Source organism: Lithobates pipiens, unplaced genomic scaffold, assembly GCF_037356315.1.
Source record: "Lithobates pipiens isolate NorthernLeopardFrog02 unplaced genomic scaffold, aLitPip1_a1.2 Scaffold_4, whole genome shotgun sequence".
NCBI classification, from domain to species: Eukaryota; Metazoa; Chordata; class Amphibia; order Anura; family Ranidae; genus Lithobates; species Lithobates pipiens.
In genome coordinates, this window is record NW_027507852.1 from 745,290 (window position 1) to 769,181 (window position 23,892).

At 42.5% G+C, this 23,892-nt stretch overlaps 1 protein-coding gene across 5 annotated transcripts in view; it reads left to right on the forward strand.

Moving 5' to 3' along the window:
- Positions 1-23,600, forward strand: part of CHD8 (chromodomain helicase DNA binding protein 8) — a 124,286-nt gene extending 100,686 nt beyond the window's left edge. For 3 of the 5 annotated variants that reach the window (XM_077466867.1, XM_077466868.1, XM_077466869.1), the window contains exons 30-38: positions 5,231-5,432; positions 5,529-5,737; positions 5,844-6,356; positions 6,796-6,926; positions 7,026-7,226; positions 9,442-9,549; positions 12,742-12,888; positions 22,099-22,215; positions 22,479-23,600. In XM_077466867.1, coding sequence (XP_077322993.1) covers positions 5,231-5,432; positions 5,529-5,737; positions 5,844-6,356; positions 6,796-6,926; positions 7,026-7,226; positions 9,442-9,549; positions 12,742-12,888; positions 22,099-22,215; positions 22,479-22,883 — 2,033 coding nt within the window. In that variant the 3' untranslated portion in view covers positions 22,884-23,600. Of the gene's footprint in view, positions 1-5,230; positions 5,433-5,528; positions 5,738-5,843; positions 6,357-6,795; positions 6,927-7,025; positions 7,227-9,441; positions 9,550-12,741; positions 12,895-22,098; positions 22,216-22,478 lie in introns of those variants that run through there. The other 2 variants (XM_077466870.1, XM_077466871.1) reach the window with 2 other exon arrangements.
- The last annotated feature ends 292 nt before the right edge of the window (positions 23,601-23,892 follow it).

Genomic DNA, 23,892 nt, shown 5'->3' on the forward strand with positions numbered 1-23,892 from the left:
AACAATTTCGGACCTCTGAAAAATATAAGCATGCATATGTACTTCGTGCTTTGTTTGGTCCCCTTTTGCAGCAATTACTGCCTCAATGCAGCGTGGCATGGAAACTATCAGCCTGTGGCACTGCAGAGGTTTTATGGAAGACCGGGATGCTTCAATAGCGGCCTTCAGCTCTTCTGCATTGCGCTGTCTCATGTCTCTCACCTTTCTCACAATGCCCCATAGATTCTCTATGGGCTTCAGGTCCGGCCAGTTTGCTGGCCTATCAAACACAGTAATCCCTTGGTCATTGAACCAGGTTTTGGTGCTTTTGGCAGTGTGGGCAGGTGCCCAAGTCCTGCTGGAAAATTATGTCCGCATCCCCATAGAGCTCGTCTGCAGAAGGAAGCATGAAGTGCTCCAAAATCTCCTGGTAGAAGGCTGGGTTGACCCTGGACTTAATGAAGTACAGTGGACCAACACCGGCAGATGACATGGCTCCCCAAATCAACACAGACTGTGAAAACTTCACACTGGATTTCAAGCATCTTGCAGTGTGTGTCGCTACTCCATTCTTCCTCCATACTCTGGGTCCTTGGTTTCCAAATGAGATGCAACATTTGCTCTTATCAGAAAAGGGGACTTTGGACCACTGAGCAACAGACCAGGTCTGGTTTTTCTTTAGCCCAGGTAAGACGCTTCTGCTGTTTTGTTGTTCAGGAGTGGCTTGACAAGAGGAATACAACATTTGAAGCCCATGACCAGGATCAGTCTGTGTGTGGTGGCTATTAATGCACTCCAGCTTCAGTCCACTCCTTATGAAAGTCCCCAACACTTCTGAATGGCCTTTTTCCTGACAATCCTCTCCAGTCTGCGGTCATCCTTGCTGCTTGTGCACCTCTTTCTTCCACACTTTTTTGCCTTCCACATAACTGTCTATTAATGTGCTTTGATACAGCACTTTGGAAACATCCAACTTCTTTTGCAATCAACTTTTGAGGCTTTCCCTCCTTATGAAGGGTGTCAATGATGGTTTTCTGCACAACTGTCAGGTCAACAGTCCTTCCCATGATTGTGATTCCTACTGAACCAGACTGAGAGACCATTTAAAGGCTTAGGAACCCTTTGCAGGTGTTATGGTTTAATTAGCTGATTATAGAGGGAAACTTTGTGCCTAGAATATTGCACCTTTTCACAATATTCAAATTTTCTGAGATTGTGGATTTGGGGTTTTCATGAGCTGTAAACCATAATCGTCACAATTATGACAAATCATTGCTTGAACTATCTTGCTTTGCATGTAATGAGTCTATCTCGTATATTGGTTTCACCTTTTTAAGTTGCAATAGTGAATTTAACTTTTGAAAGATATTGTAATTTTTCGAGTATCACCTGTATGTTGAAGTTGGCGAAGTATTTTTATTGCTTTTTATATATTTCTATTGTCACAGAAACCCTGTTGCATTCCCCTTGAGTGCTTCTGTCCAGTATACAGCCTCCTCCAGTCTGAACATCAGAAATCAGATTATAGCCGCCTGTACAACACTTGCTGACTCTAGCTTGTAGGAACATAGAATCTTTATTTGAACAAACTCACCAAATATATACCACAGGAGGACAGCCCCCTGATCATATTACCCTAAAAATACAAACTGTAACAAAAGCTATTTAACTTGTCGCTCTTAACCCAGCCTAGGTGACTCAAATCCCACCCAGACAATGTTGTGATTAATCGGATATCCACACTTCAGGTCAGACTTTCCGGCATCAAACTCCTAAAGTACAATACACATGTAAACACATCCCCCAAGGGTTTGCTAGGAGAGACGAAAAGGTGTTCCAATTAGCACAATTAACAATACAAACAGTGATCTCCCCCCTCCTCAGCCTAGTAGACAACATACTATAGCAGGAGACCTCAGTAGCAGACTGTTCGGCACCTACATTGAAGAACATGAGAGGCCAATGTGCCCAGCTACTTCAATTAAAGCGATTGTAAACCCTCGCCGTTTTTCAACTTAATGCATTAAGGTGAAAAACCATCTGTGCTTCAGTAGCGCCCCAGAGCCCCCCTTATACATACTTGAGCCCCGTAATTTCCATGACAGGAACGAGCACACCAGCTCCAGCCGGTGTCTCGTGTCCTGATTGGATAGATTGATAACAGCGCAGCCATTGGCTCCCACTCCTTTCAATTAAATCCAATGACTCGGGTGCCAGGGGCGAGGCCGAGTCCTGCTTTCTGTGTCAGTAGGCCCAAAAACAGGACATGGGTGTGCGCCCGCACAGGTGTTCACAAAGGAAAGCAATTCTCCGAGGCACTCGAAGAGGAGTCAGGAGCGCCGCAGAGGGGAGGAGAAGAGGAGGATTAGGGCCACTCTGTGCAAAACCAACTGCACAGTGGAGGTAAGTATGACATGTATCTGTGTTTTTATTTAGTTATATTTTTTGTTTATAAAAACCTCCAACCTTTACAACCCCTTTACATATAGTTCAGAATCAAACAAACAAGGAATAGTCTTTATATACCTAGGAGATATTTTGGATAAATATTACTGTCCCATCTGAAGTAATCCAAGCCACGTTCTCAGCGTCCATTAAAAGTGGTGGTCCATTGTTGGAGAATAATCTGCTCTCTCTCCCTGCGCCATATGGGCCATAGTCAGTGGGTAAGAGGCTTGCTCCTAGTCCTCTCCAGAAGCCCCTATCTTGGTTAGGTCTGTCATGCCTATATAGTGAATTTAGTAATTTCAGGCAATACAACTCTTATTTACTACAAGCTGTCCGGGTATTGTTAAAATGGATAAGAACTACAATCTAGTTCAAGGTTATCTGCTGCTGTTTCTAATTAAAAAGTATAAATGTGCATGTACATTAGAAGTAAACACTCTCTGAGACACGTTCAGCTCGGTTACTTCTAACTTCTGATTTATTCATGGGCGGTGTTAATATTTTATACAGAAAGATACGTCATTGCTATGTCAGTCTAATTGGTACATCTCATTGGTTAAAATACAAGAGAAATGGAGAAACTTGATGCTTGAAGTTTGGTTGAAGCTGGTTCTCTTATCTCATATGCATTCTTCTAACACGTGGGAAGCAGGGTGTACCCGCCATCTTTAAGAGCCAATCTGTATACTACATAATAAGTAAGGAGTTGCATAGAAACATGTATACACATAAGCAAATAGACATTTTCTGATTATCATTATGTACATTAGATTCCTTCACATTGTGATTACTTGAGGCCTTATCTCCTTGCCTGAGCTTATAAGTTTTATAGCGCCATAGCTGCTACAGGTCTTGATTCAAGACTCTGTGGGGATAGGGAAAAGGGTGTTTCCACTGTACCGGGTGCCCCCATCTCACTCTTAAAAACTGATCTGTTGCTTTCAACATGCCTACTGATGGAGGTAGTAACTGTGCTGCTCTCTTCGTCAGTTGTGGATGAATCCTCTGCCATTTTAGGCTGAGGTCTTTATGGTGATCATGCACAGCTTTATGACCCACATTACCCATTCACCTGCCCACTTAGATCGCAGAGCCAACAAGGGTGGCTGGAGAGAGGGGGGTGGCACCAGGGCACCCTTAATGGACAGGCCGCCACTGATCCTTGAGTTCTTCTCTGGCTTTTCAGCCTCAAGAAATTGTTTTCCACATTTGCAAGGTTGCTGCTTGGTCACCTGTTCATACGTAATTTAAACTGATTGTAAAGGTAACCTTTTAAATAAACATCTCTATAATTACCTGCTCTGTGTAGTGTAATTGCAGATTGACCACGAACCTCCTCTTCTCCGGTCCCCTGCTGGCACTCCTGACCCCTTCTCGTTGTACAGTGCCCCCACGGGAAGCAGTTTCCTATGGGGGCACCCATGTGTGCTCGCTCCCAAGCCCTGCTGCTTCCTCCAGTGACACATACAGCGGTACTCTGCACTTCCTTCCTTGTCACTTGCTTTGACAGCACTGGGTGCCAATGGCTCCTGGTTCCCCTAGCAAAGCCAGTGAGACCCAGAAGTGAGGGGGAGAGAAGAACTGCAGATGTGCATAGAACTGGATCAAATGAGGGCTCCGGTAAGAAAGTGGGGGTAGGGATGCTGATGCCTAAACACTTATTATTTTTTTTTTTTTTTTTTTGTCAATGCAAGGAATACATTAGGGTTAAAAATGTTTAGGCTTTAGAACCACTTTTAATTCTACGGGTGGATGTTTGGGTTCATTCTGTTTCCACCTTTGGGCATAAAGTTCATCAGGTAGTCCCATGTTCTCTGTTTTGTTGGGCTTGTTAACAATTGTTTGCTGTGTTGACCACCCCTCACTTGTACTTCTTTTGGTCGCCCCAAAATTTAAAAACTTTGTGTAACTCAATGGTAAAGAGAGAAAACATTTTGTACCCCTTGTAAAATCCTTTTATTGGGGTCTGTGGAAGGACATGGGTTTCTCCCCTCTGTTTATTACCACGTTCTTGGTACTGCTTTGCTACAGAAATGAGGCATGCTGGTAGTAAGGTGGGGGGGTATTCTGGACTGGTCTACAGTTTCTTTTGTTTGCTGATGTCTAATCCCTACTGTAGACATTTAACCCAAAGGTTAGGCTTCCTGTGAAGATGAAACATCCTATTTGTAAATGTGAAATTTTGAACTGTAGCACCTTTTCTACAGGTTTGCCGCTTTTCAGAAAGTGTTATGTTTTGAGGATTTAAAGTAATTTTTATGCCAATCATGTGTATTTTAACATGCATGAAAAATGAAATTATTTAGGCATTGAAAAGGTTAAAAAGGATAAAGGATTCCCAGAGTACTATGGATTAGCAAGACAGCACCAAAGAGCTGCCTGCTTGGAGGTTCAAGTGGTCTACTTAAAACTTCAGACTCAGAAATTCAAAAGATATATATATATATATATATATATATATATATATATGCAGTTTTTGTTTTGAACAATCAGGGCCCATTCTTTCAACTATGTTCCAGCACATGTACTACTTAAATATACATGTATTTGGGTTTGTGTATGCATGTGCACATACACCAGTATAATTAATGTATTCGCTTGGCAAAAAATCGAGCGTGAATTTGACCCAAAGCCCATTATATATGCTTTTGACATCAGTGTCTTCTAGCAGTGAGGTTTCTCCAAAATGTGTAACTGGTTCTTGCATCTACCAGAAGTTTAAAGTCTCAAATATTTAAGTCACCCGTCTAAAAAATTTAGTAATTTCAGATATTAAGTCATTGACATTTAACTGTTTCTGCAGCAACACCTGTGCCTAGTGGCATGCTATGGCCACCTGGATCTGCACTTACTGCCCGCCTTCGTCGGCTTATTACTGCATACCAACGTAGCTATAAGCGAGAACAACTGAAGATTGAAGCTGCTGAACGAGGGGACAAGCGAAAGAAACGATGTGAGGCAGCTTTCAAACTGAAGGAAATTGCACTTCGAGAGAAACAGCAAAGGTTAGACTTCAACAGAAGATTAGTATGTTAATCGTTATTTGTAAAACAATGTAGTTGTTAAATTTTTAGCATCCTCCTTTCTTCATTTTAAAACAGGTGGACTCGTCGAGAGGCTTGTGATTTCTTTCGTGTTCTCTCCAGCTTTGGGGTTGAGTATGACCCTGACACACAGCTCTATGACTGGCAGAGATTTCGTAGTCTCGCTAGGTTGGACAAGAAAACGGATGAATCGTTGCTTAAATATTTTCATGGTTTTGTGGCTATGTGTCGGCAAGTTTGTCGTTTACCACCAGTTGCAGGAGATGGTAAGATGTGCTTTTTATTTATTTTTATTTTTTCTTTCTACTTATTTGCCCTATTTAGTTATTTGTATGTGTTTACACGTGTGTATTTTTTCTTTTTTTCTTCTAGAGTCTCCAGATCCATCTCTCTTCATTGAACCTATTTCAGAGGAACGAGCATCGAGAGCTTTGTTCCGCCTTGACCTCTTGCGCAGGGTGCGTGAACAGGTTCTGTGTCATCCTTTGCTTCCTGCACGTTTATCTTTGTGTCGGCCGGACCCTGAATTACCTGAATGGTGGGAGAGTGGTCGTCATGATAAGGAGCTTCTTGAAGGGGCAGCACAATATGGACTGAGCCGCACAGACCTTACGCTAATGCCGGACCCCTCATTTTCTTTCCTAAGATGCCGGCTCAACTATCTCCAATCTAGAGGCATGGCAAATACCTCCCGCCCATCCACTCCCTCCACTGTCCACCCTTTGCCTACCACAGAACTTCAAGCACCTCATATTATTTCAATCTCTTCATCTGTCAGTTCCTCTCCAGCTCCACGACGATCTTCTTGCTCGTCAGCATCCTCTTCATCCAACTCAGATGATTCATCTGATGAAAGCAATGGAAGCAAAACAGCTAATCTAAATGGTGAGCAATTCACAATCCTAGTATTGCTTCTCTGTTAGCAGGCCGATGACAGGCACTGGGCAATTTTTTATCACACCGCAGAATGGCACAATACCGGTGACAAGTTAAATTCTCATCTAACACCTCTGTTCTAGCATTCTCTTTCTTCTTCTTTTCTTTGTTGTTTTTTTTTTATTATTATTTACCCATTGCGACGCACCCAATAATTTTTGTTTTTTAAGAAATTGTCTTGATTGCAGACCTATAGTTTAAATCAAGATGGGGAAAAATGCTACTGTCAGCATGCCAGTGTATCTAATATATTACTTTTAGAAAGTTTTAGTTCTTTGTTTATACTGTGGTGTATGTTTGTTGTTTTTGTTTTTGTTTTTTTTTTTTGTTTTTTTGTTTTTTATACATATTCAGTTTTTCCTAGACAACTTTGCTTATACTTTCTTAGCAGGTTTACCACACTCTCGGTTGCTTGATGAGGAAAATCGATTGTCCCTCACAGATTCTCCAGTAGACCTGAAATCAGAGGGCAGTGCCCAAGCAGTTCTGGAGAATCCACATAGTGCAGATTGGCCAAAGGTAAGTCACAAACCACAATTAAGCTTCTTGGCAGTACCTGCCAATTAAGTTTAGGGATACTGTTATAACAAACTTCTGAATGAATCTAAAATTATATAGGATCGTGTTCTCCTCTGTCGAATTGAGCAAGTATGCAATGGTGTGTTGACTGGCAAATGGAGTTCACCAAGGAGAATTTCTGATCCACCAAGTGACAGCCCTGACAGTATGTCACCATCCCCTGAGGAACGGAGCCCCACCACCTATACACATATGCGCCCTGCCCCTGATCAAAAGGAATTTACAGTCCAAATCAAAAGTGTAAGTCCTCTTATGGTATACTTTTAATTTCTTCTAAGTTCACAATTAACATTTTTTCATCAAGCCATAGCTGTGCTGCACCAGTACATCTTGCTTCATTGTTTTTTATAATTGTGTGATTCTGAATGACCTACTGCAGGCTCCCTGCTGATTCTTGCATACAGAAAGCCTGGTGAAGGGTTAGTGGTCACTAAAAGGATGTTTTTCACAGCTACCAATCAAATTCCAGTTTTTATTGTAAGTTTGAATGGGGTTGGTGAAGCAAGGAGAAAATACTTTACATAGGGCACTTAAACCTGGTACACACAGCCAAGTATCAGCTGATTCAACAGAAACCTTCCAACATTCGGCCTGTGTGTACAGCAGCCTGTCCGACAAAAGCAGGCTGTACATTCTGCATGCTGGAATAAACTATTCCAATTGGCATCCGATTAGTTCTGACCTGTGTGTTTTGGCAGTATGGGGGGTTCAGTCCCCGTCCTCCTGTCAGAACACAGTAGCTCAGCGGGTAGATCGCTGTACCAACAACGCATAGTACCGTGAACTCCTCTGTTTTTTTTTTTTTTTTTTCTTTTTTCATTCAACTCCGTTGAGTTGAACAATTCAAACTGTCAGTCTGTACTGGGCTTTACATTGAATGAATGTTCGCTGCAGCTGTGCTGAAATCAGATTTGTTGAATAGTATTACTTGTTGCCTGTATTTGGCACGTATTGCAGGTAATTTGGTCTTTTAACACATTTGATATTGTGCTTAAACTTGCAACAATAAGATCATTAATAACGGCGTAAGCTCCACACCTGGAAATCTTATAGCCTAATTGAAGTGGTTGTAAAGGCAAGACATTTTATACCTTAATGCATTTCCTGCATTAAGATAAAAATGTCCCAGTATTTGTATTTTCCTCACTTAACCACATAAGCCCGGACCATTTTTCTGGCCAAAGACCATACCACTTTTTGCAATTCGGCACTGCGTCGCTTTAACTGACAATTGTGTAGTCGTGCGACGTGGCTCCCAAACAAAATTAACGTTCCCCCCCCCCACAAATAGAGCTTTCTTTTGGTGGTATTTGATCACCCCTACGGTTTTTATTTTTTGCGCTATAAACAAAAAAGAGCGACAATTTTGAAAAAAACACATTCTTTTTTACTTTTTGCTATAATAAATATCCCCCAAAAATATATACAAGTTTTTTTCCTCAGTTTAGGCCGATATATATTTTTGGTAAAAAAAAATAGCAATAAGCGATTTGATTGGTTTGCGCAAAAGTTATAGCGTTTACAGAATTGGTGATAGTTTTATGGCATTTTTATTTATAGATATAGATATAGATAGATATATATATATATATATATATATAGATATAGATATAGATATAGATATAGATAGATAGATAGATGGATAATATTTTTTTTTTTTTATTTTTTTTTTTGTGACTGCAACATTATGGCGGACATGTCAAACATTTTTGACACATTTTTGGGATCATTGTCTTTTATACAGCAATCGGTGCTATACAAATGCACGGATTCCTGTGTAAATGACACTGGCAGTGAAGGGATTAACCACTAGGTGGCAGTGTAGGGGTTAAGTGTGTCCTAGGGGCGTGTTGCTAACTGTGGGGGGGGGGGGGGGGGCGGGCTTGGCTGTGTTTTACACATCACTGATCGGACTCGCGGAGGTCCCGACCGGTGTGCGTGATGGCGTGGCGGCAAATTTAAAGGGATGTACCTGTATGCCTATTTGCCTGTCCGTGCCATGCTGCCGCCGTATATTGGTGTGCGCTGGTCGTGAAGTGGTTAAGCCAGCACTGTGCCTGTATGGAAAGGCTCTCGCCTATATTCACAGGTCAGGCCATTGGCTCGCCTGCCACAGGAAGCAGTGGGTGCCATTGGCTGCTGCTGTTAAGCAAGTCCTGTAAGTAGTTACTGGGGATTGGGGGCAAGCCACACAGTGTCTCTCTATGAATACGCACAGCCTGGCTCGGAAGCAAGCCTGCTAATGTGCCACCATAGTAAGCAGCTTGCTGCGGTGGCACATACAGAAGTGGAGGAGCCAAAAGCGCCAGCAGGGAACTCCAGAAGAGGAGATTCAGGGCCACTCTTTGCAAATAAGTATAGCCTGTTTTAGAAAACTATATTTTATCCTTTAAAGCCGCTTTAATTTGTTATGTATCTTCTATCAATGAAATGTTATCTCCTCTGTCTGTTGTAGGAGGAAGGGCTAAAGATAAAATTTCAGAAACACAAACTCCTAGGTAATGGAGCAGTGGATTCTGTGCAGCATGTACATAAGAAGAAGAGTAAAAAGAAATTGGTCCAGGTGAGCCTCCTCACTGGTGAGGATTGTTTCTCTGATAGCATTTATTGCAGTTTTATGAATAATGCAAGCAAGATACTGTTTTTTTAACAAATTCAATTCACGGCATTCATATGAGGACTAATGACTCGCTGTTCATGGGAATGCTTCCTCCTTGTAGGTCAAGGTGTATCCCATGTTATGAATACTGCTCACTCCTCTAAACCCAGATTTGTGCATTAGTGCACAATTGTTACTTGCTCTTCTGTTTGTATGCTGTGACTTTAGATCCCCTTTAACAATTTCATTTTGTAACATCAGTATTGTAAAAGCAATACAAACCATAGTTAATTTTGACAGTTCAAAATAATTTTACTTGAAAAATCCCATTTGTGTTGAGTGCTGCTGGTCACTGGAGAGGTTGGGTTTAAGAGCTCCTGTATTGAGGGACCTTTCAATTTGATTATCTTTATTATTATTTTTTTTTAAACACAGTTTTTTCAACACCGTTGGCACTAACTCATATGAAGATGCATTTACAATCATTTTATTTACACATTGGTTAATATTATATCATATAATATTTATCAGAAATAAAGCACATATATATATATATATATATATATATATATATATATATATATATATATATATATATATATATATATATATATATATATATATAATCTATCTATCATTTTTGCACTATATTTTATATTCACGGGTGCCTGGTTTCCGCTTTTATGGCTGCTAGATGTGTTCTGTAAAAACTCAGAGCACAGCCACAGACTCCCACTAGCATCCTGTATATCCCCGGCAGCTCCGCTGACAGGCGCCCGCATTTCCATGGCACCCACCTGCACAGATGAGTGGGAACAAACCAGTCAGCGGCAGAAAGGCTGTGAGAGTTTGCCCGCACTGACAGGTAAGGGGTCTGCCACATACAAGGAGTGGAGGATATGCGGCTGCTGTGACACAGAAGACTGCAACCTCCCACTCTGACAAGCAGCCTTAACTCACATTAGAACAAATCAACACACAGCTACTGGTGGCCATACAGATCTGCAATGCCTCTTTACTTTACACCCATCCCTAAAAAAGTGTCCGCAGCTGAAAAGCAAACATCCTTTTGGTATTATAAGGCGGACGACTTTGATAACCGCCTGTGATGCTATATCAGGATCTTTAGACTCTCTGAATGCGCAGAAGGCCAAAATCTTGTCAGCCTTCCTGGTGGAGAGCACACAGGGTCCTGGCGAAACCTCCCCAGCCTAGTGCGCCACCCAGACTGCTTTTGGCCCACCTATTGAATTAAAAAGATCAGGCCATGATCCTTTACAAAGCCCTACGATTCATTTAGAGAATGTGACTGTCCATCTTTCCTGATTTTTTTTTTTTTTCATTGGAATTGCAGAAATTCCCTGCGACCTTTAACAAAGTCCAGCTCAAACTCCGTGACAAGGGCAATCCTGTATTTAGTATCATACCTAGCTCACTTAAAAGTGGTCGATATGAAAGCCCTCTTTAACACACCTGACCAGGCCCAATACTGGCTACGTTCGAGGCGAGGATGATCGCCTTGGACACATAATTTCTGTGGTTTAGTGTGTACTTTAGTCCTGGAACTCTTATCCTGTTATACTACCCCTTAGGTTGATATACTGATCTACCCAGGCCTTCTTTCACGGTAGCCATAGGCCCCTTAATTTTGAATGTTGACCAGTTCATTGTATAGTTGCTTTATAGAATATTTACAAAATTTAGCACTTAAGGGTAGCACTACTATACTTTTAAAATACACCGTTCAGTGTACATGGGGTGCACTTCACATGAGCAGCAGCTGGGCATGCTTTGGTTGTTGAGAAATACTGATTCACGGTTTCTCCAACACCTCTTGAGCGCATGGAACAAACAAAGATGTGTCTACCATACCAGTGGAAGGCGATAATCGATTCCAGCCTCTTAGGCTGGAGTGTTCCAAATTCTTAGTTCAGGGAGCATGGTCACCGAAAGAAGCCAAGCTGCCCATCAACATCTTTGATCTTGGAGCGATAAAAATGATTCTACACCACTGGACCCACCCTCCTTCCAATCAAGGTGCAATCGGACAACGCCCCACAGCCTTTATGAAGCACTAGGAGAGTATCAAAAGTCATGCAGCCTTGATGGAATCAAGCCTAATCATCTCATGGATGGAGAAACACTGCTCTTCACATCTCTGTAGTAGAGCATTAGAAGTTTGATTACCACAGTTGTCATTGCCTGGACCAAGGGGAAATGGGCCTTTTTACCCATATATCTTCAACTTGATATGTCGGAGATGGGGGACTCCAGACATGGATATCCTGCCCTCCAGATTGAACGTTGAGTTGCCACGGTTTGTGGCCAGATTTAGGATCCTCTGGACATGCCCCTCTGCCCTCCTTCTCCACTCTGTCAACCACACAAGCATAGATCCCCAGCCTTTGGACATACCTCTCTGCTCACCTTTTTTACATTCTCAAGCAGTGATTCTGAGCCTCTTGACACACCACCTGCACTCTGAAGCATAGATTTCCACCTATCCATCCTCCTTTTTAACTACTGTTAAGACTCAGTTTTTGGCCTAGTCCCACTTTTTTTTTTTTTTTTTTTTTCAAAAAACCTTTCATTGCTTTCCTTTGTAAAAAAAAATAAATAAATAACTTTTATTCAAGGTGTTTCCCAGATCAAACTACCCTTACAAACACCCTGTGTTTCCTTGGGGCCCTCAGTTTGGTTCTCTATGCCTTGCAGAAACCACCCTTTGAACCAATCTGTAAAATAGCCTTCTTGGTAGCTATCACATTTTCTACACAAGGTTAAGGTTGTCTAGTGCCCAAGACCCCAAGACTTCTTCCTAAAGGTGGTGTCCGCCTTCCTCCTCAGTAAATTCCATATTCCTGAGCAAAGTACAAGACAGACCACCCTCCCTCCTGTTCCTGTGTTGCTCTGTCGGTGTCCAAGAATCAAGCCTTGTGGCATAATGACAGAGTGGAGATATTTAAAGTCCATCCAGAAAGGTGCAAGGAAATCCAAGAAGCATACCAGACACCCAAAGAAGAGAAACGGTAGGTTAGAGTAGTAAATGGTGTCAAAAACTAAGGACAGATTAAAAAAAAAAAAAAGTAATAGTGAAGTATTTTTCTCTATATGCATTGAAGTAATTATTCACTAATGGTTTTGTCCCTTTTTCAGATGGAGTTGGATATGGATGCTCGAATTCCAGTTGTAAATCAGAGGGATGGCACTGTGCTTCTTGGGGAGGAAGCCCCCAAACGCTGCCAATTACATGAGTGGTTACACAGGCATCCTGGCTTTATTGTGGATCCCCGATTTCTAGCGGTATGAAAACTATGCTTGTATTAAAACATACATGGATGTTTTGCAATTTTGATGTGCAAACGGAAGTTACAGATGGGCATGTTCCTGTAAAGTGTATTTAAAGTGGTGTTCCACACACAAGTGGATTTTTTTTTTAAACTCTCCTCTAAATGCCTGTTGCTAGGGGGTCCCTCATAGTCTGCCCCTTTCAGTGCCTGGGCTGGTGACATCACTTCCCCTCGGCGCAGGAAGGGCTCAGCTCTGCCCCCTACCTCCTGTCAGTCATCTGGGACACGTGACAGGTCCTAGATGACTGCGCGGCCAATCGCGGCGCTGCTCGCGCATGAGCAGTTGGTGCCCGGCTGTGAAGCCACAGCCGGGTGCCCACAGTTGCAATGCCGCCGAGCGGAGGGGGGCGACGAGTGGGGCTTCATTCCCCCGCATCGGTAGAGCCTAGGACAGGTAAGTGTCCAATTTATTAAAAGTCAGCAGCTGCAGTATTTGTAGCTGCTGACTTTTCTTTTCTTTTTATTTTTTTTTTAAGGGGAACTCTCTTTAAACTCAACAATACATTTTTAATTTTTTTCTTGGGGAAAAAAAATAAAATGTTCATTCAGTGAGAAATCTTGAGCTGCTGAATTCCATTACAGGCAGTCCCTTAGATAAAAACATCCGACTTACAAGTGACTCATACTTGCTATCCAAAAAGCTTAAAAATATATATATATATATTTTTTTTTTTTGGCTGGAGCTACACTTAAAAAAAATTTACCTGTTCCGCATTACAAACAGATTCAACTTAAGAACAAATCTACAGACCCTATCTTGTTTGTAACCAGGGGACTGCCTGTACTCTCTACCTCCTGAACATTTATCATTTGGCATTGTTCCCTGCTATGGACTACAAAACCTTCAACTGTTACGATAGAGAGGGCGGTGTCATGTAGTCCTAACACACTCCCTGTTTAGGGTGACAACACTGCTTAGTACGGTTGTCACTCTTAAACAGGAACTGAATTATTGGCAAGATCACCACATCAAGGACAGGCAAGTTGCAATACTTTTGTTCTTGCGTTTAGATACGCTTTAAATTCTATTCTTTTATGTTTTGGCTTAAACCACATTGCAGAAATCTGAATGACAAATGTATTTGTATGAAAATTTTGAACAGCCAACCTCCTTTTGAGGTGCTAGTTTACACTGCCTGCTCAGTAAGGGTTCCATTTTTGCGGCAGCTGTCCATTTTGGGCTGCAATGAGGCGTAGTAGAGGGTGTTGTGATGTGTGTTTTTTAGCTCATCGTAGTTTCCTTTTTTTTTTTTTCTTTCTGTATTTGAAGCACACAAAACGCTTCATTCATGGCTTCTAACAGCAGCTTCCTATGTTGCACTGGTGTGCAGTGACATGTGGTACCTACCTGTGTACTGCCGTAAAATGCAGCATGTCTGCATTTTACTGCACCTCATCTCCAGGTTGCGTTGCACTGCGCATGGGGTACGTAGAAAACAGTGGAGACTAATAAAGTCAGGAGTTTTAATGCTATGGAGGACCTAGTGCTTACTTTCCCAAAACAGGAGAGGGCATTATACTAAAACATGATCATATTGGGACATGTTTGTATATTCGGATGAGGGGAAGTCCCTCCTGGAGAGCTTCTGTGGGGAATGAGGTCCTCCTTGCCAATGCTTGTGTACCTCCCATCAACCTGGTTTCCCTTCTCTTTCCCCCTCCCCTCACCTTTCTGGGTTCTATGACTGACTAAGCCCATAGGCGTCTTTAGTTTCTCTGTTTTCTTTTCCTCTAAATAATTTGATGTGTCTGCCCAAGCAAACTCAGGCATATTGTCTAGTTGCCTCTCCATTTTTCGAAGTAAGAATTTATGCGGGTTTTCTTGATGTCAGAATATCTGACATTTTCTGTATCTCGCTTTATACTACCATGCTACTTTTGAATCATCTTTGTATTATGTGAGGCATTGTACCTATTCTGTAGTACATTGCTCTGCTGGATGCTTTATCCTTTATAAATAATAAAAAAAGAATAAAAAGTACCAGTGTGATCGAGCCCCTACTTGTCACTTAAGTCCATTCATACCTGTGCAATATAGTGCCTGTGTGAAGTTTTTTATGGTTGAACGCTGAATACCTTTTTTAGAGGCAAATCTATCTTTATTAATTTTACAAAATAACAAGGAAAGACAGTATCACTTCCAAGTAAAAAGCAGCCATGAACACGAGGCCAAATCATAGTTCAAGTATTACACCATTCAGTACAAGAAAATAACTGGTTAATGCATGTACTTCCTTAATTGGACTGACGAACAAGCGATCTTCGTTTATAATGAATAATGCTGCAACCTAAAGTAACAAAGTGCTAAATGCCTTTTTAACAGGATTGTGGACTTCCACTATAAATTTTCCGCCCTGAAAATTCCCTGCATCTAGAAAGCAATAACATCCCAGCTCCACAGAAGCTTGCTCAAGAGACCACTCTGATCCCCATGGGCATACTGCAGTGTGCCCATGGGTGGTAACCTGGCAAGTGAGATTAAATAATTACTATGATTTAACCAATTATTTTGATCACAGAGCAGAGAAAATTTTGTAAACACATCATATCTCCCCTCAATCACATTATCTACATTTTTAGAAGAGGAGATCCGTATGATGGGCAGTCAGTTAACAGGTTTTTTTTATTTTTTTTATTTTTTTGACAATGAAAGAAAAAAATATTTTAAAAGAAAATATTAAGGAAACAGTTTTTTCTTTACTGTAATTTTCCTTTCCTGGATCCTTCTCATGTCAGCCTACCATGGAGGTTGAATCTTGATCGATGCCTTCAAAAAACGCATCACCAGAGGATCCAAAGCCCACTTTCTGTTGGACCGAGAGGGCAGAAACCTGGACCTTCAAAGAATTGTAGGCCAAACCCTTATCCAGACCACCCTGGAGGAACTCTAATATAAGAAACCAAAAGAGATAGAATCTCAATTCTTCTCCGTGGAGAACTGTACAAAAGCCTTCCAAATCCTGTGATAGGTAGCATTAGTCCTTTTCTTGCAAGCCTGCAACAAGGTACTCATTACTTGATCCGACAGATCCAAATGTTTTAACGATCTTTCAATCTCCATGCCATTAATTTCACTTTCTCTGGGAATGGATGATAGAGCCCATCCTGCTGTAGAAGCTCTTGACAAGGAAGTAGTGGAATTGGGTGGCACAGTTTCATCCTCTATGCCAACAAAAACCATGGCCTCCTGGGCCAGAAGGGTCGCACCGCTATTGCTGCTACCTTCTCCCGATGAATTTTCAACAAGATTTTGAGAATTGATGGGTGCGGAGAAATTGAATAGACTAGAGGAAAGTTCCATAGTTTGGAGAGAACATCTTGGCCCGGGGCTTGCGGATGCCAAAATCAGGAGAAGTAGTGGGCGAGCTGGAAATTGGTTTCCGTTGCCATCACATCAATGACTGGCATTCCCCAGACTCTGAAAATCCTTTGTAGATACTTGGGATTGAGGCCCCATTAGTTTTTCTCTATAAATGTGCGACTCCGGTGATCTGCTAACACTTACTCTGTCCTTGGCAGATAAGCAGCTGTAACAGAACAGACCTTCTTCTCTACCCACAGGAAGATCTGGCAAACCACCTTGAGAAGTCGCAGACTCCTGGTACCCCCTTGCCTGGTCACGTAAGCCACTGTGGTTCTGTTGTCCAAGAGAACCTTGACTGCTTGGTCATGTAACATTGGCTGGAGCACTAGCAGAGCGCACCGAAAGGCTTCCAATTCCAGAAAATTTAAATTTTCCGCTGGGACTGCCTTCCATGACCTTTTAACATGCTGGCCCAACTGATGAGCCCCCCCAGCCTAAAAGGCTGGCATCTGTCCGGACTACCGGTTCCAAGCTTCAAGTGGTACTCCGAGGCAGATTTTGAGGAACTTTCCACCAGGGCAGAGAGAGTCCTTTTGGAACTGACAAGTAGATCTTCTGAACAAACAAGTGATGATCTCACTGGTGGAGGAAACTGTATTGAAACCGCCATCTGGCCCAGGGTACTACCGGGATCGTGGAGGACAATAGCCCCAAGTACGACATAGATTCCCTCGCTATCAGAACTGATTTGGACATCACAACTTTCACAACTTGCTTCAAATTTCCTGAATCTTTCTGTGGGGAAGAAATACACGACCCTGAATCATATCGAATTGGACTCCTATATATTCCAAAATCTGGGCTGCATCTGATTCTTCCAGTAGTTGATCAACCAAAGCGAATGAGTGTCTCGTAGGTTATCAACACATATTCTCGTAGGAGAGGCCTCGACTGAGCTAGCAGAAGTTGTCCAGGTAGTGGAATATCTGTATGCCTTTTACTCTTGACCACAATGATGACCGACAAAACCGTTGAAAACGTTCTGGGCGCTGTGTATAGTCCAAATGGCAGACATCAAAACTGAAAATGCAAGCCTTCTATTGCAAAGCGAAGAAAGCGCTGGTGAGCTGCATCTATGGGCACGTGTAGATGGCCAAATTTGTAAATCGACCAAGGCCATCCAATCGCCTTTTGTGGCTACTGAAATGATAGTCTGTTGAGACTCCATTCTGAACGATGGAACCTTCATAAAGAAATGCAGGACCTTTAGATCCAACAGGGGCCTGTAGCCCCCTGAGGCTTTCATGACCAAGAACAAAGGGGAATACACGCCTTTTGCCCCATTCGTGTCTCTGAACTGGCAGAAATGCCTGTGCTGTCAACCATTCCTCTACGTATGTCAATAAACATTGCCTCTTCTTTGGACAAACTGGAACTCAAGTATCCACGAAAAAAGATTAAGGTGGTCTGGTATCGAACTCCAACCGATTACCTTGTTTGAACGATGTCTAGGATTCCAGGTGCCTTGTACCTTTTGTCCGCCCAGACCCTTTTGAAACGAGAGTCTAGCTTCCACCTGAGGGGCCTGGGTGGAGAGACCTTAAGAACAGCTTGTCTGGGGTTTTTGCTGCCTGTTTGGCCTTGGGCTTGCCTGCCTTCGGGAAAGAGGGAGCAGCTTTCCATTGCCTTAAGAATGGCCTACCCAGCTGATATATGCAGTGGCTTCTCTGAGCCCATCTTTGGACCTTTTTTGAAAGGACTAACGCAGCCTTCTTCTCTCCTGCGGGATCAGACCTGATTTGCTCCCAGAAACCCACTGAATTTCTCATTCCAATGCCTTGCCAAACAATAGTTTTCCGTCGAAGGGCACCGAGCAAAGGCTGTCTTTGTCGGCCAACCAATGCTTTAACCAGAACGTTCGAGCCCTCACCAAATGAGCCATTCATCCTTACTTGGTCTACAGCTACTTCTGCCAGAAAATCCACAGCAGTTTTAATGGACTGTAAAGGAGAAGAACCACCAGCTTCTACCACCTTTCCCGAAGATCTGGCCTCTAACTCTGCTACCCACACTCTTAAAGCTAACGCCACCGAAGTGTGTGGGATAGCTGGCCTGCAGGCTGCTCCCACCACAGAATACAATCTCTTAAAGTCTCTGTCCTACGATCTATTGTGTCAGCGTAATAACGCGCTAGTCTTTGCAGCGAGGCGTCCACCTTCGGTGTAGTATTCCATAACTCAGCATCTTTTGTGCAAAAAAGGTTATCATTTTACAGCTATCCAGAGCAAACTTTCCTCAGACTGGATTGGCAGAAGGTCATTCTGTGCCATTCCTGGACCCCGCTGGACTAGATTGGAAGTGACCTTCAGCCACTGGGTTCCACTTGTTCCACTCCGTTCCTCCTGCCCATCTGCACTGACTCTCCATTTCCAGCCACTGACCCTCACCGCCTCTCTGGGTTTCTGTAAGTACCTGAGGCCTTGCCTCCAACCCTGAGGATGAGTCTAGTCTTGTCTCTTGTATGGGTGCTATGCGTCTGTTTTTTACAAATGCACAAACCTTTGGTTAAAGTGCTGGGATGTGGAAAGACACTTTGTCCAAGGAGTGCTTAAAGTGGTTGTAAACCCTTACAGACCACTTTTACCTACAGGTAAGCCTAGATTAAGACTTACCTGTAGGTGCAAGAAATATCTTCTAAACCTACACGGTTTAGGAGATATTTGCAAAACACAGGCACCACTGTCTGCTGCTAATGGCGATCATGCCGTTGGTGGCGGCACCCGTGCGCATGCGTGGGAGTGATGTCATCGTGGCTCCGCTCAATCGCTGCACCGGAGTCATGATACCCAGAAGGAAGAGGGGACAGCGGTGACATCGCTGGCTCCTGTTTCAGATGCATAGTAGCCCATTTATGCTTTACCTTTGCAGGGAAACAAAGGAAGTAAAACCCATCAGGGTTTACTTCCTCTTTAACCAGTTTGATCTTCAAAGGATGACGACCCTTGACATTCTCATCAAGGATATTTTAAAAATGATTAGAACTCACGCTTTGCCTCAATTTAGCGAGAAGTTGCTGAATACTTAACCACACAAATTCTGTGAAAATATATAAAAGTTTGCCATGTCAATCCCATATATTGTGAATGTAAAAAACCACACACAGATCATAACGGCAAACAAAATTCCCAATAGACACGGCTCCAGCGATTGTAGATTGGTCTGTGTGTGCTGACCTCACACCGCTAGCTGCGCCCAAAGCATTTCCCCTTAGAAGGTGCCATTTGGGATTGGGAGCCTGGAGATTGCCTCCAATCCCAGATGACTCCTATGGGGAAACTCATTGGGTGGAGCTAGCGTAGTGATGTTGCTGCTGCCGTGTTTATTGGGAATTTTGTTTTGCCTTTATACCACTTTTACTTTTTAATAAATTTTATAAGCAGTATAGCACTAGGTGTTCTCTTTCCTATATTTGGCACGCATGTATTTACGGGAATCAGAAGGTGGATTACACCAGGATATCTAGAGACCGTACAGGAGCAAGCTGTGGTCCTCCAAAAGGGAAATATTCCTAATGCGTTATTGTCATGGATGTCACTGGAGGACAGTGTTCACCTGCCACAATGTGAAAAGTTTAATGAAAGGTTGGCTAAGTCTTCATCTTTACCCATTACTTGAGTGGGCATGACATGGTCCCTGCCCACCTGCAAGATTGAGAGTCCTTAGGGAGGTCTTCAGCATGATGGTGCTCCTTGACTTTTCTGGGTGGGGTGGGGGGTATACATTTTTAATCCTTGTGGGCTCTTGGGTCATTTTTCCTTCAGGCATTCAGGAGCAGAAAGCACTCTTTCAGAGCTGTGTTCAGCACACTATAATTTGCCTTCCTGTGTCATCGCACAGATTAGTCAACCTGCCTTTGCTCCCTTGGGGTCTTCTGGGCCTAGGGACCCTTGTTCTAGTTCTTCTAGTTCATTTTCAGGACCTTTATCCCAATCTGGCCATTGTCCTCTCCCCCCAGAGAAATTGTCCTTTGGGACATGACAGGCCATCGGTTGTACATGGTAGTCATAAGACCCCAACATCCCTGTCCTCCTGGACCCTCTGACCCTGCACGTTTTTGGCGAAGATGAATACTTGCCAATCGCTGCCCTACCCAAGCTCAAACTCCTCAGTCTCACCCCTGCAACCTGTGTTGGCTGCAGTTTTTTTGTCTCACCAATTCTTATTACGCCCCTATTATGTAACCCCAAGGCAACCACCTGTGGAAAAAACAGTCGCCATAATCTCCAGTTGACACTGTCTTTCTGAGGGTCCAAATGCCTCCAAGTTTCAGCTGGATCTTGCTTTATCAGGATACTGGAAACCTTCATCACCTGACTGCTCTTCTGGTGATTTTTGTTGTTTTCCATTTACCCAAGGACCTGAGGGGGGCCTTGTTCTTATAGATAGGGAGGTTTAAGTTGTACATGCTTTTGACCAAGTCATCCTCTGGGTTTTTTCTGGGTAGTCCTTGTTTGGTGAGATGGACATATGCCCTGGCAGCCCTTCCAGACATTACCTTTTTTTTTTCTCTTGGACCCTATGGGATCAGGTGAGTTGAAGCTTGGTCTTCTCTAAGCCAGGGCATATCTGGGCTCCTCCTTAATAGGACATTTTGTTCTCGGTCTCCTCTGCTCAGTCTTTTTGGAGAAAAGTTCTTTCTCCATATTGACAACGCTTTGGGATGTGAGTCCTTACCTGTAGGGAATTTGTATGCATGTTCTACACTATCTGCTTGGATCAAGTAGTCCAGTTTCCATATTTGGTGTTTAGAAGTCGCTTTTCCCTCACTAGTTGAGTATTTTCTTGGTTTTCAGCATCATGCTTTATTACCTGTACGATCACTTGATTTTAACCCATTCCTACCAGGTGGGGGGGGGGTTTGGCCTAATCTAGGACCAGCTTTGGGTGTTGGCCCTTGTCATGCTCTTGATCTGCACACAGTTCCCAGTTTTGCTCACATTAGGCCTGTTTGCAGGAATGTCGGTACACGACAACAGTATACATCTTTCTGTGTTTCTCAATGAAAGTGAAAATAATTGGGATTTTTATAATTGCCATGCTCTTGGTACTGCTGTCAACAACTGAAGCATACTTGGGAGTAGGAGGGGTTATTCTGGGCTGGCTTTTCGCATTTTTATATGCCAGTGTCCAATCCTGATTTAGGCAGCAGCAAACTTGACAGTATGACATTGTGTCCCTTAGTGGACTGCAAGAAAAAACCCTGGTTCTTAGGGATATTTTATTCATCAAGGAATTACGGCCATTGTACTAGAAAATATAAATGGAATATATTTTTTTTTATTGAAAATATTTGGAATAGTAATCATTATACAAAACTATTGGCATATTAAACAATCTAGAACTACATTATTAGTGTTTTCTCTTTGTATAATAATAATAATAATAAAAAAAGACTAAATGAAGGCCCTGTACGTGCAAGAAAAATTTAGGGGTGGGGAGGTTCTATTTTTAATATGAAAAACAGTTAAGTGAATACCAGAATGGCAAAATTTTGGTTTGGTCACAAGGAATTTAACACCGGAAGGTGAAAAAGTAAAGGACAGGATGCTGCCAAAGGTGTACTGTATAAAGTAATTTTGAGCATTGTGGCTTTGTGAACTTTCTGATATTGACAAAGACATTAGTATGTGTATTGTGGGTGCTAAATCCTCAAAAATATTGTAAAAGATAATGTGCTGCTTAAAACCCCATACGGCTTTTGGTAAACTTGTCTAGATTTACTAGAAGTGTAACTAGAAACCTAAGGCCAAATTTGGATTGTCTCTCAAAATGTTGTGCTTATGTGTTACCTATCCACAGTACATGGAGGACCGGAGGAAACGCAAGAAACACAAGAGTAAAAAATCCAAATCCTCTTCAGTAGCACATGGTATTTTAGGCACTATGCAGACCTCGCACCATCACAATGGGAAAAAGGTAAGCAGTTTGGTTGTTCAATAATAATGGTACAATTTGGCCCCTATATATTAAAGATTTTACAACATAAGCCCTTGATTATTTTGCTAATGTTTAGTGGTTTCTCTGCTTTCTGTGCTTTCACAAAGTATAGTTATTATAATGTTTTTAACGTCATAATATTGGTGTCTAAAATATTTGAAGGTTGTAGGTTTCCACTGACATTTTAATCAAGTTTTTTTTTTTTTTTTTTTTTTTGTTTATCCCCCTCTCTCGCTGTTCAGTCTTCACTCACAGAGAATACATTTGACGCTCCACACCTTCCCACAGCAGCTAAGAAGAGAAAGAAACGTCCTCCATCCAAGCTAATTTTGCCATCAGCACGGCATGGTGCTGGTGACACTTCTCATTCCTTCTCCCGGGACCCTAAACCAGAACCCAGTGCTAATACTCTGCGGGCCATGTATGGAGCTGCAGGAGAGGGAATGCTGCATCAGTCTGGACTTGCTGGCCTGACAATACCTCGTTACCACCCTTTGCACGCAACTTCTGCAAGCAGAATTCAAGGACCTACTTTTGGTGATGATTTATCGGGTTATGAGCCCCAACAACAACACTTCTCTCTGCTTGATGACCCTATGATGCCAGCAAACTCTTCCTCCAGCGGTGATGAATTGGACAGACCTTGATAGGACCCTCCCCCTATTGGGAATCATGAACAACCCACAGAGATGCAGGGCCAATCCCTCTTTATAGAGACGTTGTTCCGCCTTGTCACCAGTAGCCTGTTTGTTTTGTTTTTCTTTTCTTTTTTTCTTTCTCCCACCCCATTTTTGGACTCCGTGGCTTATTCAACTTATATGTTCCAGGATCCATTGCGGCAGGATATACGCAGGATCAGAGAGGACAAATGAATGAGGCTTTGACTTTTTTTTTTTTTTTTTTTTTAAATTAATATTATTAACTATATTGCTGGAAGGGGCCTTGCACCACACTAGCGCAAAACCGGTTCTGGGACAATATGAAAAGTCTTACAGTGCAATAAGGCACTTCAGGATCTGGGTGACAAGGTCCCTATTCCATTTTGGGTTCTCCACTATTCACTCAACCCTGTTGTGCATCAATCCCATAGGTCACTGGTATAGGAATGACAGGACTTGGATATGTTGCAGTAAGGTTACTGCACCCTGCTATTCTGCATTGGGCATATGGTATTCTTTGCAAAAAAGAGCAGATCATGTGCAAAAATATGTATGAGGGAGGGAATGGGCACTTTGTGTGTAAATGTGGGACCTGACACCGAGGAGCAGAATCTGTGTTTTCTAGGGTGCAGGGGTGTGAGGCTGCCAGCTTTCACATTTTCCCTCAGTCATATGTGAAATGAATAAACTCCTTGATTTAATATACTGTGTCTTCCGAGGCTGTGGAAATTAATTAAGCGCTCTTCTAATTCTTTCTATGTTTTTGTTTATCATCCCTACTCTAGTTGTAAGACCGCATTGGGAATGTTAAGTTGGAATTTTGAAAAAAGTGGGGAATGGTTTTATTACTGTATGTCCTTGTTTTTCAAAGATTTCCCCTCAATTTGTGTCCTGATAAATATCACCTGAGAATGATGAAAAGGGTAGAGTAAAATGCTTATGGGTTTGTTTTTAGAGGTTCCCTTAAAACAAGTACAAGGCTTTGTTCACACCTGTG